This window comes from Scyliorhinus torazame, chromosome 11 (genome assembly GCF_047496885.1).
Source record: "Scyliorhinus torazame isolate Kashiwa2021f chromosome 11, sScyTor2.1, whole genome shotgun sequence".
In the NCBI taxonomy this organism is placed as follows: Eukaryota; Metazoa; Chordata; class Chondrichthyes; order Carcharhiniformes; family Scyliorhinidae; genus Scyliorhinus; species Scyliorhinus torazame.
In genome coordinates this window covers 142,543,031-142,558,045 of record NC_092717.1, presented here as the reverse complement: position 1 = coordinate 142,558,045, position 15,015 = coordinate 142,543,031, and the positions used below count along the sequence as shown (strand labels likewise).

Below are 15,015 nucleotides of genomic sequence, written 5' to 3'. Positions count from 1 at the left end.
CAGTGATTAAATGATCTATGGACACTTCTGTCTTCTGTAACCATGATCTAAACACAGCGCTCATAGATTTCATTCTTTCTGGTGGTGCATTGTTCATCACATCTTCGAATTACTTTGTTAACATTTTTACTATCTTCATCATTTGCAATTTAAATGTATTAAACACAGCGATTGCTTTGGGCCCTGCTGCTGTTTGGAGCATCACTACCTTACGCGATTGTTCTCCTAACTTACGGCAGGAAGAGATAGATTAAATTGTTGTTTAAACACATGCCAGTTGCTGTCCACATTATCATGAAATCTGAGACTCATTGTAGTTTATTTGTGCAGTCTGAAAAATCTTCAAATCTCCGTGGACCTTGTGGAAGGCCTCACCGATGATGTGATAGTTTTTTCTCAGTGTTTGATACCTTCCAGCCCTGGTACCATGTAATGTTCTTGTCAGATGGCCTGGTTTATATTATAAGAACACCTGTAGCTAAAGCTATAGATGATTTATTAACATTAATTATGGGTCAAATATATACAAAACAACAGGTGAATAACACTATGAACATGCACAAGCAACCTCTCAGTTCCCTAGTCAGTCTGAGGTCACCTGACTCTAACATTCACTTATATACTAAGAGTCTCCTAGTGGTCAGTCGGTGTATTACAACACAAGCATGCTATCACTACATGGTTCACACCCTTGTTGGATGTGAACCAGATCAGCACATTAAAAAAAGCATTATGCCGTCTTGTCATATTCAAAATCAGTTGTAAGTTGAATTCTCCCAGCTCCCACTATACACCCACCCACCAGTGCAATGTGAAACTGGTGGAAATCACTTTTGGTCTCCATCATCGGAGGCCAGACATAATGACCATACTGTGGGGGGGGGGGGGGGCATCTGAGGACACAGAAGCACCTGGGTCGGGCACATGGCATGGCACCATCAGGTTGGCACCATCAGGTTGGCACAGCCAGGTTGGCACTGCCAGGTCGACACTCCCAAGTCTGCACTGCCAGGGAGCAGGGCCTGAAATGGGACGGGGCCTGAAAAGGAGCAGGGCTTGAAAGAGGGCGAGATATGAAGGGTAAAAGTGAAGTGCGTGATATTTAGGGAACCCATTGAGGAGATGACTGGCAATTGGGGGTGGGCCTGATGCCAGCGAGGTGGGGATCTTTGCAGTCAAGAAGGGGGTGGCGCTGAAGGGCAATCCATTGGGAGGGCTCCAATGCTAGCAATCCTTAGAAGGATGGGGGGGGGAGGGAGTTGGTGGAGGGCTGGGGAGGTGCAGAGGGGGTTGTGCCAGCGAAGGTGGTGGTGGTGGGAGGGGGGCACTGGTGCCCAGATTCTGGTAATGTTGGGAGCAGGGAGAGCCTTTACTGTCATTTTGAGATCGGGGCGCCCTTTAAAAAGCCGCTCTGATCTCTGTGAAGCCGGGCTTATTGGCAAGTTTGGACCCTGCTCTCAATGCCAGTGCGAATCATTCCCCCCACCAAAAGAATGACTACGTTCGGTAAAACCCTGATGGGAATCATACCGGAACACCAATTATCACCCAATATTTATTTTAAAGGAAAATACAGTTCAAAAAGAAATTGGTGAAATCAAGCCAGATGTAACTGTGTTGCGAAGTGATAGGCAGAAATTTGCACGTGAAATGTTTGCAAGCTGCAGATGTATAACTCGGCTAAGCTGTTGGGCTGAATCGCAGAGCCAAGAAAGGAAAGCTGAAGGGCATATCTGTTATGCATCTCTTAGTGGCTGATTCAGGGGTGTGCCAAATAATACCTTCCAGGTCCTGAAACCAGTTCACCAACATCAATTTTCTCTCAAAGTCAGAAGTGTTGGTCAAGGATCCTTGACTGGGAGAGTTGCAGATGTTTCAAAAGAAATTCTTCCATGGGATTTGTGAATCATTGCAAGGCCAGCAGTTGTTGCTGATCCCTAATTGTCCTTGAGAAGGTGGTGGTGAGCTGCCTTCTTGTACGTCTGCAGCCCAGCTGGTATAGGTACACACACAGTGCTGTTAGGAAGGGAATCCCAGGATTTTGACTCAGCAACAGTGAAGGAACAGCAATGTAACTCCAAGTCAGAATGGTGTGTGGCTTGGAGGGGAACTTGCTGGCGGTGGGATTCCCATGCATCTGCCTTGTCCTTTTGAGCTGGAAGACATTGAGGGTTGGTACTTCGAAGGAGCTTTGGTGACATTGCTGCCACTGTGCATGGGTAATGGAGCAAGTGAATGTTTGTGGAATAGGCGCCAATCCAGCGGGCTGCTTTGTCCTGGATAGTGTTGAGTTTCTTGAGTATTTTTGGAGGTGCATTCATCCAGTCAAGTGGAGCTATTCCATTACACTCCTGACTTATGCTATGTAGGTGTTGGGACAGGCTTTGGGGAGTTAGTAGGTGAGTTACTTGTCACAAAATTCCTGGCCTCTGACCTGACTGTAACTCTTGTAGCCACAGTATTTATATGGCTCGTCCAGTTCAGTTTCTGATCAATGGTAATCCGCAGGATGTTGATATTGGGGGATTCAGTGATGGTAATGCCATTGAATGTCAAGGGTGATATTGTTGAACCTGAGTGACAGGCCAGAAAATGCAGGGTGGTATCAATGTTAAGGTACAAGGTACCAGAGTTTATGCTGAGCACTGAAAACAAAGAACAAAGAAAGTACAGCACAGGAACAGGCCCTTCGGCCCTCCAAGCCTGTGCCGACAATGATGCCCGTCTAAACTAAAACATTCAACACATCCGGGATCCATATCCCTCTATTCCCACCTGCTTCCACCACCTCCTCTGGCAGCGGGTTCCAGGCACCCACTGGCCTCTGTGTAAAACCCTTCCCTCGCACCGTAAAACTATGTTCCCTAGAAATTGACTCTTGCACCTTGGGGATAAAGCTTGAGCCAGTTGGTATGCAGCACATCAAAGGAATGCCAGTGATTTATCAGCCAGTCCAGCTATTAGCACACAATCTGCAGGAGTAGCCAAATGCTGCAATTCCTCGCACTTTATTTCATGTAACCTTACTAATAATAATAATCTTTATTATTGTCACATGTAGGCTTACATTAACACTGCAATGAAGTTACTGTGAAAATCCCCTAGTCGCCACATTCCGTGTCTGTTCGGGTACACAGAGGGAGAATTCAGAATGTCCAATTCACCTAACAAGCACGTCCTTCGTAATCATTCCGAATAATATATGGGGCAGAATCATCTCAGTAATCATCGATGTCGGGTGGGGAAAGTGGCGTGAGCCCGCCAACAGCAATGGCGCCTTTATGCGCGATATTGTGCAACACTTAGAGTAAACAATTGGCAGGCATGGGATCCACGCCATATTGTTGGCGGCCAGCCTGCCATCAACTCAGTGCTTCAGTGATCCGGGCACCATATTTAAAGGGTTCCCCTGCACACAACTAGCATTCTTCAAGTCCAAGGAACCCACTGGGAAGTCATGGCTGAAAGACGCAGGAGACATTTGGCACCTAAATTTACAGACGCCCTCCTCGAGCGCCTGCTGGTTGCAGTAGAGGCCAGCCATGATGTACTCTACCTGTGCTCTGGGCGAAAACTTGCAACTAAGATCACAAGTCCAGCAAGGGAAGCAGTGGCAGCAGTTGTCAGAAGAGGAGAGCTATCCAGTGCCCCAAGAGAATGAATGTTCTCCTCCGTTCTGCCGGGGTTAGTCACTTTTTCCACAGGGAGGAGGATCAGCTAGTGCACACCCTGGGGCCATCCACCGGGTGGCTCTGGACATGTCCCTCTCATCGGAATCCTCTTTTCCAGTGACTGCATCAGTTCCAGCTCCACAAACCAAGGACAAAATTCAAACAGGGCTGCAGCGAAAAATATTGAGAGCAAGAAAAAAATGTCAAAAAGACAAGCTTAAAGGCTTTGTGCCTTAATGCGCGGAGCATTCGCAATAAAGTGGATGAACTAATCACACAGTTAGATGTAAACGGGTATGATATAATTGGGATTACGGAGACATGGCTGCAGGGTGACCAGGGATGGCAGCTGAGTGTCCATGGGTATTCCGTATTTAGGAAGGACAAGCAAAAAGGAAAAGGTGGTGGAATGGCAGTGCTGATTAAAAAGGAAATTAACACAATAGTGAGAAAGGATATTAGCTCTGACAATGTGGAGTCAGAATGGGTAGAGTTGAGAAATACCAAGGGGCTAAAATCGCTAGTGGGCGTCATACATAGACCCCCAAACTGCAGTAGTAATGTTGGGAAGAGTATTAAACAGGAATTTAGAGATGCATGTGATAAGGGAATATTTGTGATCATGGGTGATTATAATCTGCACATAGATTGGGCAAATAAAATTAGCTATGGTAATGTAGAGGAGGAGTTCCTGGAGTGTATACAGGATGCTTTTCTTGACCATTATGTGGAGAAACCAACTAGAGAGCAGGCCATTTTAGACTGGGTACTGTGTAATGAGAAGGGAATCATTACCAATCTAGCTGTGCAAGACCCTTTGGGGATGAGCAACCATAACATGTAGAATTTTTTATCAAGATGGAGAGTGAAGTAGTTGATTCGGCGACCAGGTTGCTGAATCTTAATAAAGGAAACTATGAAGATCTGAGGCGTGAGTTGGCCTTGATAGATTAGGGAAAGTTACTTAAAGGGATGACAGTGGATAGGCAATGACAAACATTCAAGGAACGCATGGAGGAACTGCAACAACTGTTTATCCTTGTGTGGTACAAAAACAAAATGGGTAAGAGGGCCAATCCATTGCTTACAAAGGAAATTAGAAATAGTATCCGATCCAAGGAAGAAGCATACAGATTAGCCAAGAAAAATAATAGGCCTGAGGATTGGGAGCAGTTTAGAATTCAGCAAAAAATGACTAACCGATTGATTAAGAAGGGGAAAATACAGTATAAAAGTAAGCTTGTAGTGAACATAAAGACTGACACTAAGAGTTTCTATAAATACGTGAAGATAAAGAGATTGATGAAGACGAATGTAGGTCCCCTACAGACAGAAATGGGGAAATGTATAATAGGGGACAAAGAAATGGCTGAGCAATTAAATACATACTTTGGTTCTGTCTTCACAAAAGAGGACACAAATCAGATACCAGTAATGTTGGAGAATGCAAGGTTTAGTGAGAGGGAAGAATTGAGGGAGATCAATATTAGTAGAGAAATGGTGCTGGGGAAAGTGGTGGGATTGAAGGCTGATCAAGCCCCAGGGCCTGATAATCTACATCCCGGAGGACTTAAGGAAGTGGCTCTAGAAATAGTAGATGCATTGGTGGTCATCTTCCGGGATTCTATAAACTCTGGAACAGTCCCTGCAGATTGGAGGCTAACTAATGTCACTCCAATATTCAAAAAGGGAGGTAGAGAGAAAACAGGGAATTATAGATCAGTAAGCCCAACGTCGGTAGTGGGGAAAATTCTCGAAGTTTTACCAGGCTAATTCTGGGGATGGCGGGACTGACGTATGAGGAGAGATTGACTAGGTTAGGATTGTTTTCGCTGGAGTTCAGACGAATGAGGGGGGATCTCATAAAGACTTATAAAATTATAACAGGACTAGATAGGGTGGATGCAGGAAGGATGTTCCCGATGGTGGGTGTGTCCAGAACCAGGGGTCACAGCCTGAGAATTTGGGGTAGACAATTTAGGACAGAGATGAGGAGATATTACTTCACCCAAAGAGTGGTGAGCCTGTGCAATTCATTATCACAGGAAGTAGTTGAGGGAAGACATTGAATACATTCAAGAGGCGGCTAGATATGGCACTTGAGGCGAATGGATCAAGGGTTATGGGGAGAAAGCAGGATTAGGCCACTGGGTTGGACGATCAGTCATGATCGTGATGAATGGTGGAGCCGGCTTGAAGGGCCGAAAGGCCTCCTCCTGCTCCTGTCCACTACATTTCTATGATTGTGTCACTGCCACACAGCAGGACCTCGAAAGCAGGTTGAGCCCCCCAGGTCCTGGCCCTCCTGAGGACAAGCGCCAAGGACATCATAGCCAAGAGGGTGTAGCAGTCTGCAGCTGCTTTCACTTCTGCTGCGGATGTTGGGAATGCATCAAGATGTAGCGGCAGGGTAAGGGAAGTTAGGAAGTTGTAATTGCACAGCATGGGCATAGGTGTTAATTACTTGTACATATTGTTCACTGCTGTAAATAAACTCCCTCTAATTTCACCCTTTCTATAGCTCCTTGTGATGATGAGCTGAGTTCTTGTCAGTCTGAAGTAAAAACTTGATTCTTGCACAAGATAAAGGCAGGGTGTTCAGTCCAGGAATTCATCCCTGTGCTTTGTGCAACCTTCTGAGCACATTGATGGTGTTCCTTCACAGTGACTGAACACATCAGTCATGCCTGTATCTCAATGGGAATTAAAATGCCTGCCAGAATGTACTGGGCTGATGTTACAGAGATCAGCCATCCTCCCTGTGTTCTGTCTGCATCTTTGAACTGAGGCTGTGCCCCGCCCCCCCTCAGTCCCATCAACACCTGTCTCCAGTGATGCAGTGGTCCTCAAGGGTTTAGCTCACAAAGGACGCAATAGGATCAGGAGAAGTTAAGCTTTTCTCAGTGTATTGCCATGAAATGACCCTGGTCATTGAAAGCAAGCGAGCTGCCATCAGCCATACAGGAGTCAGACATTTACATAAACTCTGTGAGGATCTATGCAATGTCTCCATCACCCTCCTGCAATGTAGGAACTATGGGTGGCCGCTGCATCTCCATGATAGGAGCCTTATTACAAATGTACACGCGCTGCCATCAGTCAGAGGTGAGTACAATGCTCACAGAGCCATGGGAAGATAACGGGATATGCCCACTGAATGTCCTCATCACCCTCCATGAATCTAGCCATTATGAGTGTGTCCTGAGCTGATATGCCTCGCCTGAGCATCGCTATTGCCTCATGGCTGACATTGGCGCCCTCGAGGAACGCCTCAGGCTCATCTCCTTCTACGTCCTACTGCGCCAAATCCTACAGCAGATGGCAGATGTGATCAACCAGTTCCTTGGACATGTGTAGTCTTTGCCGACACTGATTCTCGGGTATCTACAGGTATGTCAAGCGCCATCTGTAGACCTTGGGTTTAGAGAGGCACTTTCGAGGTACGGCTTTCTGGGGTTCAACCTCTCTGTACAGAGGAGGCCTGGCCAACCCTTCCTCTTGACGGTTCTGCGCCTGCCTTTGGTGAACCAAGCACCGCCACTGACATGTTCTTTTTCTCTCCTGCCTATGAGCAAGAAAAATTGCCATATCAAACAGAGACTAGACGGTTAGCAGTTGTCTGCTGAGGACCAATCTTGATCCTCTGCAGCTGCCTCTCAAAGCCTCATTTTGATGGCCAGTCTTTAGTTTGTATGCTGGTGGAATGAGCCCTCATACCAACCCTGCCCCGCACCACGTGACCGGGTGACGACATCTTTGGCCACTCTACTGAATCCTGAGGTCTCATCTCAGGTGCAGACATTTTCTTACTCTTCACTCTAAGTCCTTGCGCTCAGCTTAGCCTGTGGAGGCCACTTGTGAATAGACACTTCAGCACCGAGCAAAGAAGCGCTATACTTGGGCAGTGTGCCATGGCCATTTTTCTAAGAGGATATAGTTGTTTGCCCTATCAGGAAATGGTACAGCCACACAATAACAGCATTGAATGTGGACGTCTGTGCGCCAAGAGTTAAATGCTGACCAGCAATCATCAGCACACTCATGCATCAGTGTTGGCTGAGTGGACACAATTGCAACAGTAGTTTGATTCTAAGCAAGTCAATTGAGCTCATGCTGAATGGTCTCAGCTTCAACTGGGTACTGATTATTGACATGTTTTTCTGTTGGCCTTGCCTTTGTCTAAATCCCATCTCCATACACCCCCCCCCCCCCCCCCCCCCCGCCCCCCCATGATTTTGTAACCATTTGTTCATGTGATGTGGCGTCGCTGGCTGGGCCAGCATTTATTGGCCATCCCAGAAGGCATTTAAGAGTCAACCACAAATTGCTGTGGTTCTGGAGCCCACACTTCCCTTCCCTTCACTTCTCTCTGCGTCGTCATTCAAAGAAGCCCATGGTCCTGCACCAGAAGACAGCCATGAATATACTGCTATTCAGACTTGCCTGTGATCACCCTATCCCCCACCCCATTACCTCCATCCCCCAGCCAGTCACCCCTTAAGATCCATGAGCATGGTGCCATTTTGAGACCGCTAACCTCTGAGCTCCCCTGGGAGTTCTGCTCTCTAGGTCCACGCCTTTTGAAACTAGTCAAACATTGCGCCATTCTAACATCATGCCGTCGTGGACAATTTATTTGATATGGGGCTATGATTCTGGCAATTGGGCTCGATAATTATTGACTATTGACACATTGACTCTTACCAACTTTTACGGATGCATCATAGAAAGCATCCCACCTGGGTGCATCGCAGCCTGGTATGGCAACTGCTCGGCCCAAGACCGCAAGAAACTACAGAGCGTCGTGAACACCGCCCAGTCCACCACTCGTACCCGCCTCCCATCCATTGAGTCTGTCTACACCTCCCGTCGTTTTGGGAAAGCGGGCAGTATAATCAAAGACTGCTCCCACCCACTGATTCAGTCTTCCAACTTCTTCCATCGGAAGGAGATACAAAAGTCTGAGAACTAACAGATTCAAAAATACCTTCTTCCCTGCTGTTACCAGACTCCTCGGGATCCTTAAGGGGGAGGGGGAGTAGCCCCATGTCGTGGTCCACATAGGTACCAACGACATAGGTAGGAAAAGGGATAGGGATGTAAGGCAGGAATTCAGGGAGCTCGGGTGGAAACTTAGATCTGGGACAAACAGAGTTATTATCTCTGGGTTGTTACCCGTGCCACGTGATAGCGTGACGAGGAATAGGGAAAGAGAGGAGTTGAACACGTGGCTACAGGGATGGTGCACAAGGGAGGGTTTCAGATTTCTGGATAATTGGGGCTCATTCTGGGGTCGGTGGGACCTCTACAAACGGGGTGGTCTACACCTGGACCAGAGGGGTACCAATATCCTGGGGGGGAAATTTGCTAATGCTCTTTGGGAGGGTTTAAACTAGTTCAGCAGGGGCTTGGGAACCTGAATTGTAGCTCCAGTATACAGGAGGTTGAGAGTAGTGAGGTCATGGGTAAGGTTTTAAAGTTGCAGGTGTGTACCGGCAGGCAGGAAGGTGGTTTAAAGTGTGTCTTCTTCAATGCCAGGAGCATCTGGAATAAGGTGGGTGAACTTGCGGCATGGGTTGGTACCTGGGACTTCGATGTTGTGGCCATTTCGGAGGCATGGATAGAGCAGGGACAGGAATGGTTGTTGCAGGTGCCGGGGTTTAGATATTTCAGTAAGCTCAGGGAAGGTGGTAAAAGAGGGGGAGGGGTGGCATTGTTAGTCAAGGACAGTATTACGGTGGCAGAAAGGACGTTTGATGAGGACTCGTCGATTGAGGTAGTATGGGCAGAAGTTAGAAACAGGAAAGGAGAGGTCACCCTGTTAGGGGTTTTCTATAGGCCTCCGAAAAGTTCCAGAGATGTAGAGGAAAGGATTGCAAAGATGATTCTGGATAGGAGCGAAAGCAACAGGGTAGTTGTTATGGGGGACTTTAACTTTCCAAATATTGACTGGAAACGCTATAGTTCGAGTACTTTAGATGGGTCCGTTTTTGTCCAATGTGTGCAGGAGGGTTTCCTGACACAGTATGTAGATAGGCCAATGAGAGGCGAGGCAGTATTGGATTTGGTACTGAGTAATGAACCAGGACAGGTGTTAGATTTGGAGGTAGGTGAGCACTTTGGTGATAGTGACCACAATTCGATTACGTTTACTTTAGTGATGGAAAGGGATAGGTATATACCGCAGGGCAAGAGTTATATCTTGGGGAAAGGCAATTATGATGCGATGTGGCAAGACTTAGGATGCATCAGATGGAGAGGAAAACTGCAGGGGATGGGCACAATGGAAATGTGGAGCTTATTCAAGGAACAGCTACTGCGTGTCCTTGATAAGTATGTACCTGTCAGGCAAGGAGGAAGTGGTCGAGCAAGGGAACCGTGGTTTACTAAAGCAGTCGAAACACTTGTCAAGAGGAAGAAGGAGGCTTATGTAAAGATGAGACATGAAGGTTCAGTAAGGGCGCTCGAGAGTTACAAGTTAGCTAGGAAGGGCCTAAAGAGAGAGCTAAGAAGAGCCAGGAGAGGACATGAGAAGTCTTTGACAGGTAGGATCAAGGATAACCCTAAAGCTTTCTATAGATATGTCAGGTATAAAAGAATGACTAGGGTAAGAGTAGGGCCAGTCAAGGACAGTAGTGGGAAGTTGTGCTTGGAGTCCGAGGAGATAGGAGAGGTGCTAAATGAATATTTTTCATCAGTATTCACGCAGGAAAAAGACAATGTTGTCGAGGAGAATACTGAGATTCAGGCTACTAGACTAGAAGGGCCTAAGGTTCATAAGGAGGAGGTGTTAACAATTCTTGAAAGGGTGAAAATAGATAAGTCCCCTGGGCCGGATGGCATTGATCCTAGGATTCTCTGGGAAGCTAGGGAGGAGATTGCTGAGCCTTTGGCTTTGATCTTTCAGCCATCTTTGTCAACAGGAATAGTGCCAGAAGACTGGAGGATAGCAAATGTTGTCCCCTTGTTCAAGAAGGGGAGTAGAGACAACCCCGGTAACTATAGACCAGTGAGCCTTACTTCTGTTGTGGGCAAAATCTTGGAAAGGTTTATAAGAGGTGTATAATCATCTGGAAAGGAATAATTTGATTAGACATAGTCAACACGGTTTCGTGAAGGGTAGGTCGTGCCTCACAAACTGTATTGAGTTCTTTGAGAAGGTGACCAAACAGGTGGATCAGGGTAAAACAGTTGATGTGGTGTATATGGATTTCAGCAAAGCGTTTGATATGGTTCCCCACGGTAGGCTACTGCAGAAAATACGGAAGCATGGGATTCAGGGAGATTTAGCAGTTTGGATCAGAAATTGGCTAGCTGGAAGAAGACAAAGGGTGGTGGTTGATGGGAAGTGTTCAGACTGGAGTCCAGTTACTAGTGGTGTACCACAAGGATCTGTTTTGGGGCCACTGCTGTTTGTCATTTTTATAAATGACCTGGAGGAGGGCGTAGAAGGATGGGTGAGTAAATTTGCAGATGACACTAAAGTCGGTGGAGTTGTGGACAGTGCGGAAGGATGTTACAAGTTACAGAGGGACATTGATTAGCTGCAGCGCTGGGCTGAGAGGTGGCAAATGAAGTTGAATGCAGAAAAGTGTGAGGTGATTCATTTTGGAAGGAATAACAGGAAGACAGAATACTGGGCTAATGGTAAGATTCTTAGGCAGTGTGGATGAGCAGAGAGATCTCGGTGTCCATGTACATCGATCCTTGAAAGTTGCCACTCAGGTTGAGAGGGTCGTTAAGAAGGCGTGCGGTGTGTTAGCTTTTATTGGTAGAGGGATTGAGTTTCGGAGCCATGAGGTCATGTTGCAGCTGTACAAAACTCTGGTGCGGCCGCATTTGGAGTATTGCGTGCAATTCTGGTCGCTGCATTATAGGAAGGATGTGGGAGCATTGGAAAGGGTGCAGAGGAGATTTACCAGAATGTTGCCTGGTATGGAGGGAAGATCTTATGAGGAAAGGCTGAGGGACTTGAGGCTGTTTTCGTTAGAGAGAAGAAGGTTAAGAGGTGACTTAATTGAGGCATACAAGATGATCAGAGGATTGGATAGGGTGGACAGTGAGAGCCTTTTTCCTCGGATGGTGATGTCTAGCACGAGGGGACATAGCTTTAAATTGAGGGGAGGTAGATATAAGACAGATGTCAGAGGTAGGTTCTTTACTCAGAGAGTACTAAGGGTGTGGAATGCCCTACCTGCAACAGTAGTGGACTCGCCAACACTAAGGGCATTCAAATGGTCATTGGATAGACATATGGACGATAAGGGAATAGTGTAGATGGGCTTTAGAGTGGTTTCACAGGTCGGCGCAACATCGAGGGCCGAAGGGCCTGTACTGCGCTGTAATGTTCTATGTAATGTTCTATGTTCCTCAACGACCCTCTTATGGACTGACCTAATCACTTCACACATCTTCTCTACTGAGTAAAAATACACTCCTGTATGCTTCACCCGATGTCTATGTATTTACATTGTGTATTTTATGTTTTCCTTATGTATTTTCTTTTCATGTATGGAATGATCTGTCTGAACTGCACGGAGAACGTGCACCTCGGTACACGTGACAATAAACCCAAATCCAATCCAATCTAATGCTGATGTTATATTTAGGTGGGAAATGCAGCCTATAACTGATGGGGGGGGGGGGGGGGGGCGTGGATGATCATATCCTGCATGTGTGTCAATAGAAAATGTGTCAAAAGCCTTATTACCATATTTTCAAACCTGCCGAATGCAAACAGGAGCAGAAAATCCTGGCCATAACTTCCGTAGTTAACTTCAGTTTCAATTCAACACCAAAGGATGTCAATCATGACTTCCGCTAACTGGGTCAACCACAGAACTGTAAGGATTCAAGCAGGGAATTTCTGGAGAGATGACCACAGAGCTGCAGGCAATGACAAACTACAGAACTGAGAAGGAAGTTAGAGATGGGATAATGGTGAGATAGGACCAATTCATTAATGGTCAGTGAGGAGTTGATTACCTCATTAATGAAGGGGGAGAGGTGTGCCTGGCAAGGGAACTGTTAACATTGTCAGCTAACATGGGGACTAAGCAGAGGGCGGCACAGTGGCTAGCACTGCTGCCTCACAGCGCCGAGGACCCGGTTTGATCCCGGATCCGGATCACTGTCCGCGAGGAGTTCGCACATTCTCCCTGTGTCAGCGTGGATCTCACCCCCAGAACTCAAAGATGTGCAGGTTAGGTAACTTGGCCATGCTAAATTGGCCCTTGATTGGAAAAAAAAAAAGAATTGTGTACTCTAAATTTTAAAAAAATGTGGATCTAAGCAGTTGTATGTGTCATTAAGAATTGAATGAGGAGGAAGCTTAATGGGCAGGAGATGTGTCACATGCAAGAGATGAGGGCATGGGGAGCATCGGGAAAGTGATGAGGTTTTGGTATCACTCCGTGTGGTTAGGAGGCTGGAAATGGGGCAGGAGCTAGGAGAAACGATGAGACTAAGGGTTATTTATTCTTTCTTGGGATGTGGTCATCGTTGGCAAGACCCGAACAGGCGCCGGAATGTGGCGACTAGGGGCTTTTCACAGTAACTTCATTTGAAGCCTACTTGTGACAATAAGCGATTTTCATTTCATTCCATTTCAAGACCAGAATTTGTTGCCAATCCCTAATTGCCCCTGAACTGAGTGGCTTGCTGGGCCATTACAGAGGGCAGTCAATCACATTGTGTGGACCTGATGTCACATGTGGGCCAGACCAGGTAAGGACAGCAGATTTCCTTCCCTAAAGTACATTAGTGAACAAGATGGAGTTTTACAACAATCATTTGCGGTCAACAATTAGTGAGACTATCTTCTATTTCCTGATTTTTACTTTGTGTTAATTGGATTTAAATTCCACAAGTTGCCATGGTGGGATTTGAAACCATGTCCCAGAACAAGAGCCTGTAGTCAGTGATCTTACAATTTCATATATCCTTTTCCAGTTTGTCCAGACCCAAAACCTGTGCCTGATGAGAGTTCTTCTCCAACTAGTACCAGTTCTTCAACTGCAGTTGCACAAAACAAGGTGTTGTCTTCTACCCAACAGCGTACCAAAAAAGCACTAAAACAGGTAAGGTTAATGTAATTTCAATCTTCACTCCTTGTATCATGTTAAGACATTTTATTTTCCTTTGTTTAATTACATTTCATTTTCTGACCATGTGTCAGCCAGTTAGACTTTTAACTAAAACCCCTTCTGACTTTGGACTGTTTGGGGTGATCTTCCTCCTCCGAGACCATCTTCTTTGTGTTAAATGTTTTACTTTCTCCCAGCATATTCAGCGAACTTCATCTTTTGTTTTAGGTCCACTGTTTATGATTTTCCCCTTCCAAATATATGGGGCTGGATTCTCCGTCGGCGGGATCCTCCTCTTCACCAGCAGCGCACTCCCGCCCGCGGATTTCCCGACGGTGGAGGGGGTGCCCACAATCGGAAGCCCCATTGGCTGGCTGCCGGGACGGAGCATCCCGCTGCCGGCGGGGGTGCGCCGCACCAGAAAATTGGTGCAGCGTGACGGAGAATCTCACCCAAGGTCTCAGATATAATTAAAGCACCAGATAAATATGTGAGAAATTTTTATTTTGTTGAATAGTTCTGATTAAATCATTTGTTGCATCACAGACTTTATCACTTTACCGAACCATAGATTGATTAAAAATTTCTCTATAACACTACAGGAAAAGTTCATTCATAGATTCATAAAATTTACAGTGCAGAAAGAGGCCATTCGGGCCATCGAGTCTGCACCGGCCCTTGGAAAGAGCACCCGGCTCAAGCACACGCCTTCTCCACCCCCATCCCCTTACCCCAATTAACCTTTTTGGACACTAAGGGCAATTTCTCATGGCCAATCCACCTAACCCGCACATCTTTGGACTGTGGGAGGAAACCGGAGCACCCGGAGGAAACCCACGCAGACACGAGGAGAACGTGCAGACAGTGACCCAAGCTGGGAATCGAATCTGGGACCTTGGAGCAGTGAAGCAACTGTGCTAACTACTATGTTATCCTTCTGCCCCTTAATTAATTAATACAAATTAATTTATCAAATTTCATAACTTTAACACTTCAGAGATATTATTCAACCCTTGAAGAATTCCCAAATGATATTGTATGGTTGTGGAGCCAATTGATCTAGAGGCACACACACACACATATATATAATAATCGTAATAATAATATTTTTAATAGTACATTATCAAGTTAAAGCAGGAATTAATTTTGAAGTGCACAGTGACTGTTAAGTTGACAAAAGTTATAACCTTATGGCATCAACAATGTCCCATTAGTCAACAATTCAAAAAATATGTTAATCTACTTTTTGACATTAATAT

At 46.1% G+C, this 15,015-nt stretch overlaps 1 protein-coding gene across 1 annotated transcript in view; it reads left to right on the top strand.

The window, feature by feature from the left end:
- The window catches only part of LOC140385560 (putative Polycomb group protein ASXL3), a 318,815-nt gene that overhangs the window by 21,987 nt on the left and 281,813 nt on the right, over positions 1 to 15,015 (top strand). Inside the window, exon 3 of the mRNA XM_072467838.1 lies at positions 13,623 to 13,750. Within this exon, the coding sequence (XP_072323939.1) occupies positions 13,623 to 13,750 (128 nt within the window). The remainder of the gene's footprint in view (positions 1 to 13,622; positions 13,751 to 15,015) is intronic.